This window comes from Malurus melanocephalus, unplaced genomic scaffold (genome assembly GCF_030028575.1).
Source record: "Malurus melanocephalus ecotype Western Australia unplaced genomic scaffold, MMel_1.1 scaffold_354, whole genome shotgun sequence".
Lineage (NCBI taxonomy): Eukaryota > Metazoa > Chordata > Aves > Passeriformes > Maluridae > Malurus > Malurus melanocephalus.
In genome coordinates this window covers 214,296-230,351 of record NW_026623586.1, presented here as the reverse complement: position 1 = coordinate 230,351, position 16,056 = coordinate 214,296, and the positions used below count along the sequence as shown (strand labels likewise).

The window sequence follows — 16,056 nt, the reverse complement described above, 5'->3', positions numbered from 1 at the left end:
ATAAATGATAATAATTTCTATTTTTCTGCTGCAGAWTCTGGATTTTACATTGACAAGAGCACTGGGCAGATCAGACAGCAGTGACACTGCAGGACACTAATCCCTCTGCCTTAGTTAAACAATAAAGTGGCAGGGAAGAGACAGAATCCATCTTCCCTGGAAAACGGGGAAAAATTCTCTGTACAGGAAGGAAATTGGTCAATCTCCTCTCACACAAATCCTTGTGCCACAACAAAKGCTCTCAGTAAGTCACAGACTGTCACATCTCATCCAAGACATTTATGGGATGGTTTGATAGAAGCATCCCATGAGCAGAAGGTGGGTGACCATGAGTTATCAAGCTCAATTATTGATCAGGAACATTCAGGAACTCTTGGATCTGGGATTTTGGGTGCACCTTTTGGGGTTTGGGATCCAGAGAAGCTTGAATGGCTTTTAGGATCACAAATATCTGCTCTGGTGAAGCCACACTAAATAAATCTGTAAAAGAGACTCGAAGTATTTCTGCAGAGGGAACTATTTTTCTTTCTTCATTAAAAAAAATCCCTAAAATTTGGAATTTAAAGCAACTTTGAGCAAGTTGAGCATCAGACTGAGAAGCTGCAACAGCAGCACAGAAAGAGCACAGCAAAAGGAGTGCTTTTGTGTTAATTGGTGACATCTCTGACCTTCTGCTCACATGTGGAGCAATCCCACAAYCCCAGCCCCTGCCCAGTTACCTTCTGATATTCCTCCTTGGATCTCAGGGCAGCCTCCATCTGCTCTGGGGAGAAGGTGTAGATGGCTGAGCGATACTGAGTGCCCACATCGTTCCCCTGACGCATTCCTGTGGGGAGAGAACACTGGGATCAGCCTCCATCCCTCCTTCCTTGGGGCTGGAGAAACTCCACACAGCCACATCTCTCATATTCCTACAAGGGGTTGGATTTGGAGAGACCCTAAAGTTCCTCTCATTCCAGCTCCTGCCATGGGAACCCTTCCACTGAATTCAGGATGCTCCATCCAGCTGGATAAAGCACACTCAGCAGGTGTTTTTAGGGAGTCCAAGTCTTTGGTGGAAGAGCCCTGAAGGAATTCAATGCTGGTATCTCCATTTAAATGTCATGAAAATGAAATAGGAGCATTTTACGGTTTTGCTCCATCACACAATAGTCAAATACAGATGCCAAACCCTTAAACAATTGAGCTGCAGTCACTGTGATCAAGACACTCTTAAAAAAACCTGATTTTGAATCATGCAAGTGGTTACCAAAAATGCTGATTTTACCAAGTGCTTATAATTTTTCTTGTACTGTGGGCATACAGCTTAATGGGAGAAAGGTTCACAATACCTTTGGAGAAAAATAGTTATTTTTGGCACCCCTATATTTCYCCAYCCCTAGAGGTGTTCAAGGGCARGCTGGAGGGGCAATTTTGGCACCAGGATTTTGTGATATTTCTGCTGATATGTGTAACCCTTTCAAAAGACTCCTCGTATGAAGTTGTTCATGTTCAGATTTGCAAACCATGGGATGGATTCTCCCTGGGAAACTACAAAATACTGGACCAAAGCAGAGAGATAACAACTGTCCCCTCAGGACAGGTGACTAGCCTGGCTGTGGTTTGGCATCACAATCCTGGAGAACAACTGCTGCCTCTCATCTTGTTCCCATTCCTATCCCCATTCCCATTCCCATTCCCATTCCCATTCCCATTCCCATTCCCATTCCCATTCCCATTCCCATTCCCATTCCCATCCCATTCCCATTCCCATCCCATTCCCACTCCCACTCCCATTCCCATTCTCATTTCTATTCCCATTCCCATTCCCATCCCAATCCCATTCCCATTCCCATTCCCATTCCCATTCCCATTCCCATTCCCATTACCATTACCATTACCATTACCATTCCCATTACCATCCCACTCCCATTCCCATCCCATTCCCATTCTCTCCATCCAGCTTTGCTGTGGATCACTCCATAAAGTCAAACAACAGCCTCAGAGAAGCTTCAGCACCAAGAATTATTTCAACCTGCAGTTTTGCAGTACAATGGCAGCTTTATTACCCCTGCCTTTCCCATTTTGTTCTCAATTTTCCATTCAAGAGCATAACTTTTTGCTTTGCTGGAATGAAATGTGTTAATTTTGACTTTGGTGATGTGGATGAACTTGGGGAAGTGAAGAAGATGGAGAGTCTTAAGCAGAGTCCTCCCAGACAGCTGTAATCCAAGACAAACTGGAAATCATCATTTGTGTTATGATTGCCACCAGGCTACGAAGATTCCCCATAATTCTCAGAATCCTGAGAATGGAGATGAAATGGAAAARGAAATGGGTGTCTTGATATCCTCCTAACAAATGGCAGAGGGCAAAGAAAAAAAAAAAAAACACGGTCCTGGGAGGAAAAGATGCCATCAACTCACTACTCCTCATTAAATCCTGGTTTTATCCCTCTTGGACTCCCCAGGGCAACAAAAATAATTTGAAGGAAAGGACAATAAACAAACAAAAACTGGCTGAAATATTTATGAACAACAATGCACAGAAATAKTTTAAAATATGTATTAGGAGGAGAACTCTGTACGATGACCAACAACTACACAATAAAATCTGATACCAAAACATCTTCCAGAGTTTTCTGATGATTTGGGTTATTTTTTAGCTGTTGAAATGTGTTATTATAACAAAAACAATAACAATGTTTTTCATCAATACTTAATAGTGCCAAGAGTCACCAGAGAATATTTCGCTCATTTCTTTATAAGTTCTGCCAGGGTGGAAAAGAGCTCTGGTAAAAACAGTTTGGGATAAAATGAGGACAGGCCAGACAAGCTTTAGTTTTGCCAGGATATGTTAATGCTAATTGATGTTTGAGCTTAAGCATTAACATCCTACAAATCTAYTAATTGCTTAACAAACTATTTAACAACCAGCCAGGGAGGAGATTGCCAAAATCTCTCTGAATGGAGGATCACCACACAGGGTGATGGTGTCCAGCATGAATTTAGGAGTGTACGTTTGGTACGAGCTCATGTGCATGGTGATCAGAGTGAGAAAATAAAATTATTTAACATCTGCATGTGCCACCCTGATACAGGAACAGAGAGCCAGTCAGTTTAATTAATTTATTGAAGAGGAGGTTAAGAGGAGAGCTGACTCGAAATTTAAAATACATTTATAGAGGAAGAAAAACAATAGAGAAATTAGGTTCTTCAGTCTCACCAAAGCTGTTTAACTTGGCAATTGAAAGCCAAAGTATCCAAAATCCAGATGGCAAAGAGCACAACATTCAAGCAGCTGAGCAGTTCTCCCTGGAACAATGCACCTGAAGCTACATTTCACTCCTGAGAGCTTCAATTGAGGATTTMCATTTTCACAAAGTGATARAACAGTTTGGGTTGGATGGGACCTTTAAAACCACCCAGTTYCAYCCCCTGCCATGGGCAGGGACACCTTTCCCTATCTCCAARCCCMATCCAGCCTGGCCTTGGACACTTCAGAAGGGCAGAATCTCCCCCTCCCCTRCTGCSCACAGTGGAGGATCAGCCCAGGATTGTAAAATTCCACGATTTTTAATAACTGAGTGGTAAATTTAACGAGTCGGGTGTGGGATAACAGCAGCCCCTTCTCAAACCCAAACGTTGGTTTCAGCTCTTAAACAATCCACGAGGAACAGACATTGCAAACATCTCTCCAAAATGTAGCTTTACTGTGACCAATGATCTAACCCAAATTTTCCTTTATTTCTCCTTGTTGTTTAAATTGTTTCATATCTAAATCCCCTGCAATAGGGAGTTAACACATTGCCTAATCCCCTCAGACTATCAGATAACAGAGTAAATTCCACGTGTGCAGAGATAACCCAGTGCCACTGCTGCTGTTGCTGTTTTCAATGAACCTCACACAGACAAACACCTCAAGGGTCCATCACTGGGGTTTTAAACCCTCTGACAAGTCTGACTTGCTGAGATTCACAACTCAACAAGTAGCAAACAAGACAAGAAATTCAATTTTCTAAACAACTGTGGGAGGATGATTGAGTTTAACAGCCTCGTCTTTGGAAAAAAAAAAAAAWAGTGAATAAAAAGCAACCTCTGCTTGGCTCTTTAAAAATCCCACAATGTGTCTGTTCTCAAACTCTTAACTGGAAGAAGGAATAATTCAGCTGAACATCTCCAGAGCAGCTGGATTTTCTAGGGAGGTGCTGGTTGTGTCTGCAATTGTTCTGTGAGATGTCTTGAAGTCGTTCTCTGTGCAAAACCTGCCAATTTAGGGATGGTTTTTACGGTAGCTCCACGAGATCAACCTTTTCCTCAAGGATAATAGGGAAATCTGTCAGTAGGTCTTGAACTTCCCTTTCATTCAAGACTCAGATTTTTTAAGATTTTTAGAAATTTTCTAAAGATTTTTAAAGATTTTAAGGTCATTTATTAACCTTTCCTTTTAAAGATTTTAGGAAAATTTATTAACCTGAGGAATCACAGAATCGTTGAGGTTGGAAAAGCCCTCAGAGATCACTGAGTCAAACCATTCCCCAGCACTGCCAAGGCCACCACTGCCCCATGTCCCCAGGTGTCACCTCCACATGGATTTTAAATCCCTCCAGGGATTTAAAAAAAAAAAAAAGCTGCCTCCTGGGCAGCTGTGCCAGGGCTGGACAACTCTTTCCATGAAGGAATTGTTCCCATCCAGCTGTATTTTAGTTTGGAAAAGGCAAATCCTGCGCCCATGACCAGGTGGTCAGGAACACGTCCAGCAGGAACAGGAACAAACAGATCCCAGAGGTAACAGCCTGGCACTCACTGGTGACACCTGAGATGAAGAAAATCAGCTGATCTGCTGGGAACAGCCAGAAAATCTTTTGTCAAAGAGATGTTTTCACAGAGAGGTTGATTTAGAACTGATAGAAAAGCCGAGAATTTGCACCTCTCTGGCCAGAGACAAAAATAYGTGGGTTTTGGATATGGTTGYGTGGTGCCAAAGGGTAAAAAATTCMAAATTCCAAAAGCCCAAACCCTGTGTGAACACTGGGCTGTCACTGTGAGCTCTTGTTGTTGGAGAACCTGCGAAGATGAGGGCATCTGGAGCTCCAAATGTGTTTAGATGTTGGGCAGGGATCATAGTCAGGAATTTCCCTCTGGCTGACCAAAGCAGCTCACAGAGCTCAGCCCTGAGCACTCTGGAGAACACAAAATGTCCTGACTGTGCCAGCAGAACACAGGGCACAAATCAACCACAAAACACCCTCRAGAGCTGAGCTCTGCTTTATATGAAACTGGTGGCCAGAGGGTGGTGGCGGCTGGAGAGAACAGGAAGCTGGGATGAACCCCCAGATCCTGTCCAAATAACCATTCCCAGATTGAGATTTCCAGGGAATGCAAACACGTTGACACCAGGAAAGCTGTTACTGGCCAAAGTGGAGATAACAGGCAAAGAAATGGCTCTAAAAATTCCCTTTTTGACCAACACTTTGGTGTCTTCTGATGCACCTGGGTAGGAGTGATTTGGGTTTGGTCTCCTCCATATTTTTTGGCAGCAAACCAATAAATGTTGGTTGGAATGGCTGGAAATGGACTGGAAGATGAACTTCCCATCCCTGGAAAGTGTCTAAGGCCAGGCTGGACAAGACTTGGAGAACCCTGGGACAGTGGAAGGCATCCCTGCCCATGGCCAGGAGTGGAATAARATTATTTTTTAGCTCACTTCCAACCCAAACCATTTCGTGATTCTCTAAAAAAAACAGATATCCCAATATGATTTTTTTCTTTAGAAACTGCAAACAAGCAAATTTGTTTCCAAACCATTTTGAGATTCAAACCATTTTGAGATTCTTTAAAAAAACAGATTTCCCAATATTATTTTTTTTCTTTAGAAACCGCAAACAAGCAGATTTGTTTCCAAAAAGCCAATGTTTAATACATCACCTACAGAAAGCTAAAGCAAAAGACACTTTATTTTATTGGCTAAATCAAGGAATTCTTTTGAAGTCTCAACCCTCTAATGACTTGAAAGTAACACTTATACACCACTCCTTATCTTCTCTCCATTTAAAAATAATAAAAAAAAATGTAATGGCATCATCCGTCAACTTTGCTATTCTCGGAGGATCCCAGGCATAATGGAGATAAATGGCTGAGGTCTCTTCGACTCTTCTCTGCCATCCAGTGAAATTTTAAAGGGCAGTTCACAGCTCTTATTTTTATCATAATTTTTCCCGTGATTTATAGACTTTCCTGCAACTGTCACTTATTTTCTTATACCTGCAGCAACCTGAGGCACGGATTGGTCATTTTCTTCTCCCCAATCAATCCTTGCTGAGTTAAGACTAATAAAACTCCTTCTTCCAGCTCATCATATCATTATTTAGTAAAAATCAATTGCATCGTGTCACCCTGGCTTGATGTCATCACTCACTCTAATGATTACATCCATACAGCTTAAAAGTTGCCAGGGGAAAGTAAAACTCTTTATGGCACATGATTAAAGGAGAAAAATGTTAATAGGAAAGAATTTCGTTACAGTGCTGTGCATTGAGAGTTCTGGATGATTTTCAAGGTGCTGTGGTGCGGGAAGGATAAATTAAATAGAAAAGCGTTTCTTCAGGAGGTTAAAATGAGTTAATGARCTTGTACATAATAAAGAATAGTTTTTACACTGTCAACAGAGCAAAAGGTTTACCAAGTTTTCAGTGTACACAGTTTTTAGGGTCAGGGAGGAAACTCTKGTTTTGGTTTTTTGGCAGTGGATGATTTTCAAAKTTCTTTCCAAYCCAAACCATTCTGTGATTCGCAGATGCAATAATCCTCTACTAACCTTTCAAATACTTTATCTATATCTTACAAARCTGGAAAGTCTCTAGGAAAACTTGGTTTGGAAGAAAATTTCTCTGTATAATCATTATTTATTAAATCTTTCAGATATAACAATGTAGAAATATATTTTTGAATGCTCTTTGACCTTTGGAGGAAGCACAGCATCAACCTGAGCCCACAAAAAAACCCTCAAAGGTAAATTTTGGATGAGTATCACAAACCTCAATGGCAGAAATTTTAATCCATTTCTAATTATCAACTGGAAACTCATATTTACCAGTAGTGCCCAGAACAGAGGAATGTAACAGTGAATTGTACACATAAATCATCCTTAATGGCACTAAACTTATTGCAGGGGACTTTTACTTTTATCAGTCTTGACTTGTCTTTAATCAAAAGTTAAATGATCAGTTTTAGGCAGGTTTTTAGACATTTTCTACCATAAAGAGATAGAAGGCTCTTCCAGAATTTCCTTCTCYTAAAAATCTGTCTCAGGGCTGGATGAGCTCAGCCTGCTGGGATGAGTTCAGAGGAAGCCACGGAGATGCTCCGAGGGAGGAGCCAGGCTGGGAGAGCTGGGGGTGTTCACCTGGAGAGAAGAAGGATCCAGAGAGAGCTCAGAGCCCCTTCCAGGGCCTAAAGGGGCTCCAGAAGAGCTGGAGAGGGACTGGGGACAAGGGATGGAGGGACAGGACACAGGGAATGGCTTCAAACTGCCAGAGGGACAGATGGGACAGATGGGATATTGGGAAGGGATTGTTCCCTGGGAGGGTGGGGATGGGCTGGCATGGAATTCCCAGAGAAGCTGTGGCTGCTCCCCATCCCTGGAAGTGTCCAAGGCTGGGTTGGACGGGGCTTAGAGCATCCTGGGACAGTGGGAGGTGTCCCTGCCCATGGCAGGGGGTGGCATGAGATGATTTTTAAGGTCCTTTCCAACTCAGACCATTCCATAATTCTATGAACATGAGAAGGGAATKAAATTTTTATCAATATTTATTGGTGAAGCTGGAACTGAGCTCCCAGTTCAGACAACCAAATCTGACCAAGCASAGATGCCTCATTTGGGGTGAGTCAAATTTGTTGACTGGATGACAACTGATCATGGGAAAAAAAGAATTCAGAAATGCAGAGATTCTGATCAGTTACTCCATTGGGTTTAGGGAATCACACAGATTTGCTGTTGTTTTCTTCACTTTCCCCTTTCTCCTCAATTCTCTGTTTTTCTTTGGTGCCTGACCTCGATTTAGGCATTTGCCAGAACCATGAATCCAAACCCACTCTGACCCACCAGGTGCTGTTGCRATAGTAATAAAAATAAYTAGTGCTAATAAAAATAATACTGTTGTCATTTGCTTTTATCAGCAGATAAGCTCATGGGACACTGCTCTCTCAAAACACAGACAAGTGCGCTCTTATAAATATGCACAAGGAAATTGCAGGCAGAGAAAAACAGTCATTCACTGAAAATATTGTTGTTGGGAAGAGAGTCAGCTTTGACCTCTTGTACCTAATTATGCACGAAAACAAAGATTAAAAGCCTACTAATAATCACCATAAACTATGATTAATGATGCCACGCTTCAGCGCCTCAGATTTCCAGGCCCAAGTACAGTAAATTCACTATTATTTGAAGAAGAAAACAATGTTTGGTATCTCTTTGTTTTGACTTCATCTGTTGTTTGCCTTGCCTAAGGATTAGAAACAATYCACCAGAAAATTCTGCAGAAAAAGACTTTCTAAGGTTGCCCTCTCCTAATTCCACAAACATATAAAAATGTAGATGTTATTCCGAGCACATTCCTATCAGCATCATTGGATAGAACCACGGAATCATGGAATGGTTTGGGCTGGAAAGATCCTTTAAAGATCATTTTGTTCTTATATCACAGAATCACAGAATATTCTGAGTTGGAAGGGAGCCACGTAACATTATATATATATCATATAAATATATAGATATCATCATAATAATAATGATAATAATATAAAAACATGATTATATCATCTCATTCTTCCTTATATTCAGTATAAACCTCACCTACTTCAGGTGGGTCTCCCACAGCATAAGAGTTTTAATTTTCAGTAGTTCTGGGGAGCTGGTTCAGCTTTTCATCCTTGTCAGATGGAAAATAAAGWACCTAAAAGCAGTTGAAAGAGGAATTTAGAGCCTGGGAGGACTTTTGCCCTTGAGCCAGAATTGATTCAGCGCCACTCGCTTCAAAATGCAAAGTGCACAGCCCAGCTCAGCAGCCACTGCTCTGGTTAATAATCCCCTTCATTAAGAAAGATGCAGAGAAAACAACATCTCCTAACCTGGAAATATAGGTCAGGGGAAAGTCTGYTCTAATTTATGTGGATAAGAAGAGTCTAACGTGCAAATTAGGGTGCAGCAGCTGAAATTCCTGGGGATGCAAGGCAGCCTAATAACACCTATTTATTTTTAATGCCTGTTTAAACCCGGAGAAACTCAAAGAGTGGGAACAACAAAACACAAGATTTCGGGTCAGGAAGGAGATGAAGCTGCATTCTCAAAGTGCAGCTCTGGCAAAGACTTTACTAGTTTGAAAAAACACAGACTCCAGGTGTTTTTGGAGGTGATTTTGGGCAAGGGACTGAATTTGTCGCTGGTGGGATGGGCAGATATCAATCAACTGTCCCACCACTGGAATYCCATTGGAAAGAGCAGGAATTACAAGGAAAAAACAGAAAGATCCCCATCAACTGACCCAGTTCTACTCTTGAGTGTCCAGCCCTGCAGCAACCACCACACATTTATCTTCCCTGTGTCCTGGCACATCGATTTCCATGGCTTTTGTTCATTTATCAACACAGAGCTGCGCTCTATTCACTTCCTTCAAGAGCCTCCCAGCAATGTCTTCACCACTGATTTAATTAGCATCCTCTCCACTGTATCCTGTGAGTCATTAATGAAAATATTGAGGAGTATTGGACCAAGAATGGCTCCCTGAGGTGCTGGTAATTCTCTTTTGAATATATTTCATACATCTGGTGACAAGAGATTTTGCATTCCTACCGTTTTCTGTTACACCTTGTACTAATGCTGAGACCATCAAGGCTCTTAACAGAATTTAAAACACACAACAAAGGTGCTTTAATCTGACACTCACAAATCTCACTCAAATTATAAAAGGAACCAAGCTCCAGAAATGTAAAAGGAAAACAACAAAAACTGGTTCTATTTTACAAGGAGAGATTATTTTTCCCCCTTTAATCTCTAAATGAAGTTCCAGGCCTGCAGCAGAATACCAAATGCTGGTTTAGGGTGGCTGCAGCGTTTTTTATGAGTACAGCTGTTCTTCCACTGGTATAAGTAGACACATCTGCTCATTAGCAACACAATGTCATTTCTAGTGTCTAATTTTAATTATTTGCAGATGACGGATTCCTTATGCAACGTCTAAAAAAAGGACAGGCCTTCAAAGCTGGGGAGAAATAAATATCCCCTCCACGAGCAAACTGGGTCAGCACAACRAAAAACAGATATTAATCCAGAGAACTCCTGTATCAGCAGCGAGGCGAAATGCCAGCGTGTTTGGAAGGTCACAGGGAGGAGAAACAGCTTCTACATTTCTTCTTTATCGTGGATCCACAAGACATATGGAGTGAGAGATGTTCTGAACGAGGCTGGCAGGTGATGAGTTTGTTGTAGGACAGATGGTCCTCAACTGCTGGAAAAATATCAGCCCTGCTTACATTTCCTGCACAAACACAGGCGAGATAAGGACTTGTCCCTGACAGGAGAGGGAGAATGAGATTCCTCACAATGACTTTGGCTCTCTGTATTCACAAGAAATCAACAGGGCTGGAAGAGAAATTCCAGAAGGTTCTGGGCAGTGCTGGCCAAAGGTGGCTTTGTCCTTCACCCTGTGGTCAGAGAGTGGCCAAAACTTTGGAGTCCTGGCTTCCTCTCACTGTTCACTAGTTCAAAAATCCAAACAGAAAGCCAGAAGGAATGGAAAATGATGGGATTTGTGGGCAGCAGGGGCTCACCACAGGGAATTGTAGCTGTACCTGATTATTTCCCATGGGCTGGGAAGGATTGGATACTTTTGGGGAGCAGAACTACCCAAACAAGCATCTGGTTTGGGTCGYGCTCGGGAAGGAAAAAAGCTGAAGGAGAGGAGTGGATTTTTCRTTTCTTCCCAAAATGATTTCACAGAATCATGGAAKGGTTTGGGTTCAAAGAGATGCTAAAGATCATTTAATTTCCAAGCCCAGGCCATGGGCAGGGACACCTTGCACTAGACCAGGCTGMTCCAAAGASAAATTAATTTTTTGTATGCTTCTGTACACCYCATGAAAGAAAGGAGGAGCCTTTCWTCAGAGTCACYATGGACTGGCTSAAATCTCTGACACACRAAGGATTTCACCCACACAAAGGTCAGAAGAATTCCAAGATTAATGCCCTTTCCAGGGGTCCCATTTGCACCATACCAAACACGCTCCTCTGGTATCTGATCAATTTTTCCAAAGGTTTGCAGAAATGGCTTCTGACACCCCACAAAAAGCAGCCAAACTTCCTGATCCCATCCAGTATGACACGTTCTTCCCTGAGCAGGAGCACAGCAGAGTTTGGAACTGGCTCAGGCCCTGCAGGTCAGTGCTGATGCCAGAAAGGTGATCCCACCAGCATTCCTGTTCCTGGTGATTTAAATCCTGGCTGGACACCATGTTTCACTTCCATTCAGGTACAGTGAATTTTCAGGGTTAATTTTCATCCTGAGCAGAGAACTTTGTGATTGCCAGTGTCAACACAAACAAAGAGCTATATCTGGTTGGGGAGAGAGGAGAAAATCACTCTTTCCCAAAGAGGGAAGTCAAAAAAATCGTGACACCTAATAAGAGGCACAAAACAGCCAAACTGATGGGCTGAAAGTCCAACTTCCTCTGAAGAGGAAGCGAGGAGGTGCCAGCAGGACCATGGTCAGGGGCAATTTTGAGACAGGCTCATATCCTAAAAAAAAATCTGGAAAGCTCTCAGAATGGCCCCATAAAAAAAAAAAAAAACAGGCAATGCAGACTTTCCCCTACACCCTTGTCAACTTTAAAAAAAAAAAGAAATTCTCTACAAAGATTTTTTTTTCAGTATTTTTGGCATATCCCATTCACCCCTCTTTTCTGTATCAGTGACAAAGAAACGACATCTCGGGCACTCCCAGAGCCATCCAGAAAAATCCTCTCCTAGATCAGCTCATTCCTGGGAGAACAGGAACGCTGAGCCCTGCACTGGAGGCTGAGCAGAGATGACAGCCACACGCCACTTGGCAGGAGCCAGGGGGTTGTTTGTTGCTTTTTCACTCTCCCAATCCTAATGAATTATAAAACAGAGCCTAAATTAACAGTCAGGAGGACTTTGTCAGGGCCTTACACTTCGGAGAGGCTCATCTGGGAGGATCCCTTTCAACTGTTTGACTTGATCAAAGGTTCTCGCTTTTCGATTGACTTCTGTACAATCCTCACACTCCAGAGGCTCCCAAAACAAGAGCCAGGCTCCTTCCCAGGGAAAATTTGAATCCCAGCGAGGTGTCAGTCTCTGCTTAAAGGCCAGCTGCTTGGAAAGCAGGAATTTTTGAATTTTAATACATTCATACAATGATGAATGGTGGGACCGGAAATCTGTGCTCTTCAGCAACTTGGTACCAACTAAACTGAGATCTGAAAAGTCTTAATCTGCCACAGAATGCACACATTTGATGTTTAATGACAGCAGAACAATGAGACAAGCCTGTTACCTCTGCTGGGGGTAGGAGGGATGAAATGGTGTTACCCCAAATTCTGTAAAAAGATAAAACACACAGAGCTTTCTTATTTTTAAGTGAGAGCTGTACTCAAGAAGTCCAGCATTCCCTGGTTTTATGAGCCACTGGATTCACCCAAAGATGGTGCTGAATTTCATGAATAAGAAATCTTCTAATTTATCTTCTTAGTCCAAAACMTCTCTTTGGCAGGCTGAGTCCTGCATTCCCACAAGGCTGCCCGAATAAAGCTCAGTGTGTGCACACAGCTCAGGCTCAGAAGAGAAAAATATTGTAGGTCAGAGAGGTAACTCTCACTCTCAGTGTCTTTACATAAAGCAACATTTCCCAGAGCCAGCTGAAAACAGGGAATAGATACAAATCAGAGCAAAGAAACAATCCCAACTGAAGGATCTTCTGCTGCCAACTGCTTGAATTTGAAAGGGTAAATTAACACATCATCCCTACCTCACAAAACTCAGAAATCTGACATTGGGACCTTGTGGTTCAGCTTTTCCTCAAATCAAGAGGGTGGTGGGGATGTAGTGAGCTTTGCAAAATTCTTGGGGAGGGATCTGAGTCACAGAATCATAAAATAATTGAGGATGGAAAAGATCTACAAGGTCATCAAGTCCAACCTGTGACCGATCCCCACTTTGTCACCAGCCCAGAGCACTGAGTGCCACCTCCAGTCATTCCTTGGACATCTCCAGGGATGGGAACTCCAGACCTCCCTGGACAGCCCCTTCCAGTTCCTGACAGCCCTTTCCATGAAGAAATTCCTCATGGTGTCCAACCTCACCTTCCCCTGGTGCAGCATTAAGAAATCATAAAAACACAGGTAAAATAACCTAGGGCATGTGAAGCCTTCTGAGAACAATTCCATCTCCTCCAGGGGTGAAAAGATGCTCTCACTTTTGGCAAATTATTATAGAAGAATCACATGGAAATTTCTTGATCCACGCTCAGATGAAGATTTAGGAATATTTACACCAAGCACTGAAGTGCCACACAATGCCTGAGACGGCTGTGAAGGACCCCACGGTGTCACACGAGGCAGGAGCTCATTCCCGGAGAAAATTCAGCCACATTAGCGTGGCCTCGTGCCTGGGCTAATGAGGTGACACTTCCCAGCTGCCAGAAATCCAGGAAGGAATCACACATCTGCCACATGCAGCATTCTTCAGAAAGCACCGACTGGAACTGCGCTGAGCCTCAGTTGTGTGAGAATATCAACACATAACATCATCATTTTCCTTTGGTTTAGAGCCAGAAGGAATCATAAAATCAGCTGATGAGTTTATCTGATCTGTTATCACAGCTACCACACTTCATCCACATCTCAGGATGTGCAGGAAAGGAACTTCAGTCACCCCAAAGCCCTCAAGTCCTTCAGGCTCTTCCCTGCTCTCTGTGGGTCACAGCTGAGCCCAAACACTGCCAAAGGCTGCAGCCACAGCAAGTGACTGATGAGGCTGGTGTTGCCCAAATTATTTCAGCAGAAATCCATTTCTCATACCTAGAAACTGAAGAATGACAAATTCCTGCCCAGCAGTTCCCAGCTCTGGCAATCAGGATGAATCCAAATAAATGATTAAGACAGGTAGACAGATTGTCCTGATGTACTAAAACAACCAGTCCATAGGAATCACAGAATCCCAGACTGGTTTGGGTGGGAAGAGATCTTGAAACCATCCCATCTCACCCTTGCCATGGCAGGGACACCTTCCACTATCCCAGGCTGCTTCAAGCCCCATCAAATCTGACCTTGGATATTTCCAGGGGCAACCACAGCTTCTCTGGGCACCCTGTGCTAGGGCCATCCCACCCTCAAATGGAGGAATTCCTTCCTCATATCCCATCTAAACCTACTCCCTTTCAGTTTGAAGCCATTCCCCCTTCTCCTGTCACTCCAGGCTCTTGTAAAAATTCTCTTTCCACCTTATCTGTAGGCTCCCTGTAGGGCATTGGAAGGCCTCAGCGATTTTACCCCAAAGTTTCTCTTCTCCAGGCTGAAAAAGAAGCCACYTCTGGTGCTGGCCCAATTTCWGGCTAAAAAATCMAAWAACTKGTAGRRCAAGGTAAAAAATAAAGGAGTTTTYATAAACTCTACAAGCAAACCAGGAAGGCACAGGAGTGTGGTTTGAGGAGGGTGATTGTCCTAGAATCAGACAATCCTGAAAAGGTTTGGAAGARACCTTAAAGATCACCTCATTCCACCCCCCTGCCACAGGAGATGCTCTGCCTCAGTGCTCCAAGTGTTCCAGGGATGGTGCAGATGAATTATCCTGAACACAGCTCTGAGGGAGGGGAGAGGGAGGCTCATAAATCAGCAGCGTGGGCCACTGCACTCGACAGATTCACAGGATTCCTTCTCCTGGCTGGAATCAAGCRCCTCTTTTAAAATGATAGATTATCCCATCTCAGAGACTCCAAAGGATGGTGATGGRAAAAGGTTTAATTACACTGAGAGACGTGGAGCTGTTTCATTAAATATGGAACTTTCCAAAATTCAGCTTCCAGCTACTGCAGCTCATTCTGGTTTATCAGGGTTGGGCTGTCAATTTGTCACCAGGTCCCTGCAAGGATGATCTGGTCACGGCATCCATGGAATCACAGAATTCCCAGAGCTGGGTGGGACCATGGATCAAACTCCTGGCCCTGCACAGACACCCCAAAAATCCCATCCTGTGCATCCTTGGGAGCGCTGTCCAAACCTTCCTGGAGCTCTGGGAATGTCACCATTCCCTGGGGAGCTGTTCAGTGTCCCAGCACCCTCTGGAGAAAGAACCTTTCACTGACGTCCACCCTAAATCCCCCCAATATGGGGTTATTTCTCTCTCTAACATGTCTATTCCCAGCACTGGGGCAGTTTTCCGGGCTCTTTATCCTTTTTTTTTACCCTCTTCAAATCCCCAGCAATATTTCCACATGATCCCTGGGATGGAACACAGGAACTGCACAAAATGTTCTGATTTCCTGGCCCTGCAGACAGAAAACTCCTGACTGAAGCCCTTTTCACGCAGGCAGAAGTTGCAACAACCACTTTGGGCTCTCTGGAAGACACTTATCCACAATAGTCCCTGGATCCCTCTTTGAGTTTCTCTTTCCTGGGACTCCATCAYATTTTGGAGGTATCATCTGCAATTTTTTTGTTCCCAGATGCAGTAACAAGTGGCATAATTACGATGGCTGTTCAAATATTGAAATGAGTTACTCGTGCGCAGCGTTTCTGGGAAATGGGAGAAGGGATGAGGTTTGCTGGGACTCTATAAACATGCAAAATGTTTTCTGCATGCAGTTTCCCATTTCTGTTCGCACAGATGTGGGTGGTGTCAGCACAAAAGCTATGCCAAAAAGGATAAATTCAATCCAAAGGTTTGGGTGAGGTTTATAGGTAGAATCATCCCCTTGTGCCTTTGCACAACATCTTTTTGTTCCCTTTTTCTAATCACAGAATATGCTCAGTACCACTGAAAAATAGAAAATCCCAAGTTGTGATGAAA

The 16,056-nt window shown here is 43.1% G+C and overlaps 1 protein-coding gene across 1 annotated transcript in view; it reads right to left on the bottom strand.

Moving 5' to 3' along the window:
• MSRA (methionine sulfoxide reductase A) overlaps positions 1-16,056 on the bottom strand; it is a 232,551-nt gene that overhangs the window by 84,288 nt on the left and 132,207 nt on the right. Inside the window, exon 5 of the mRNA XM_057378335.1 lies at positions 720-826. Coding sequence (XP_057234318.1) covers positions 720-826 — 107 coding nt within the window. The remainder of the gene's footprint in view (positions 1-719; positions 827-16,056) is intronic.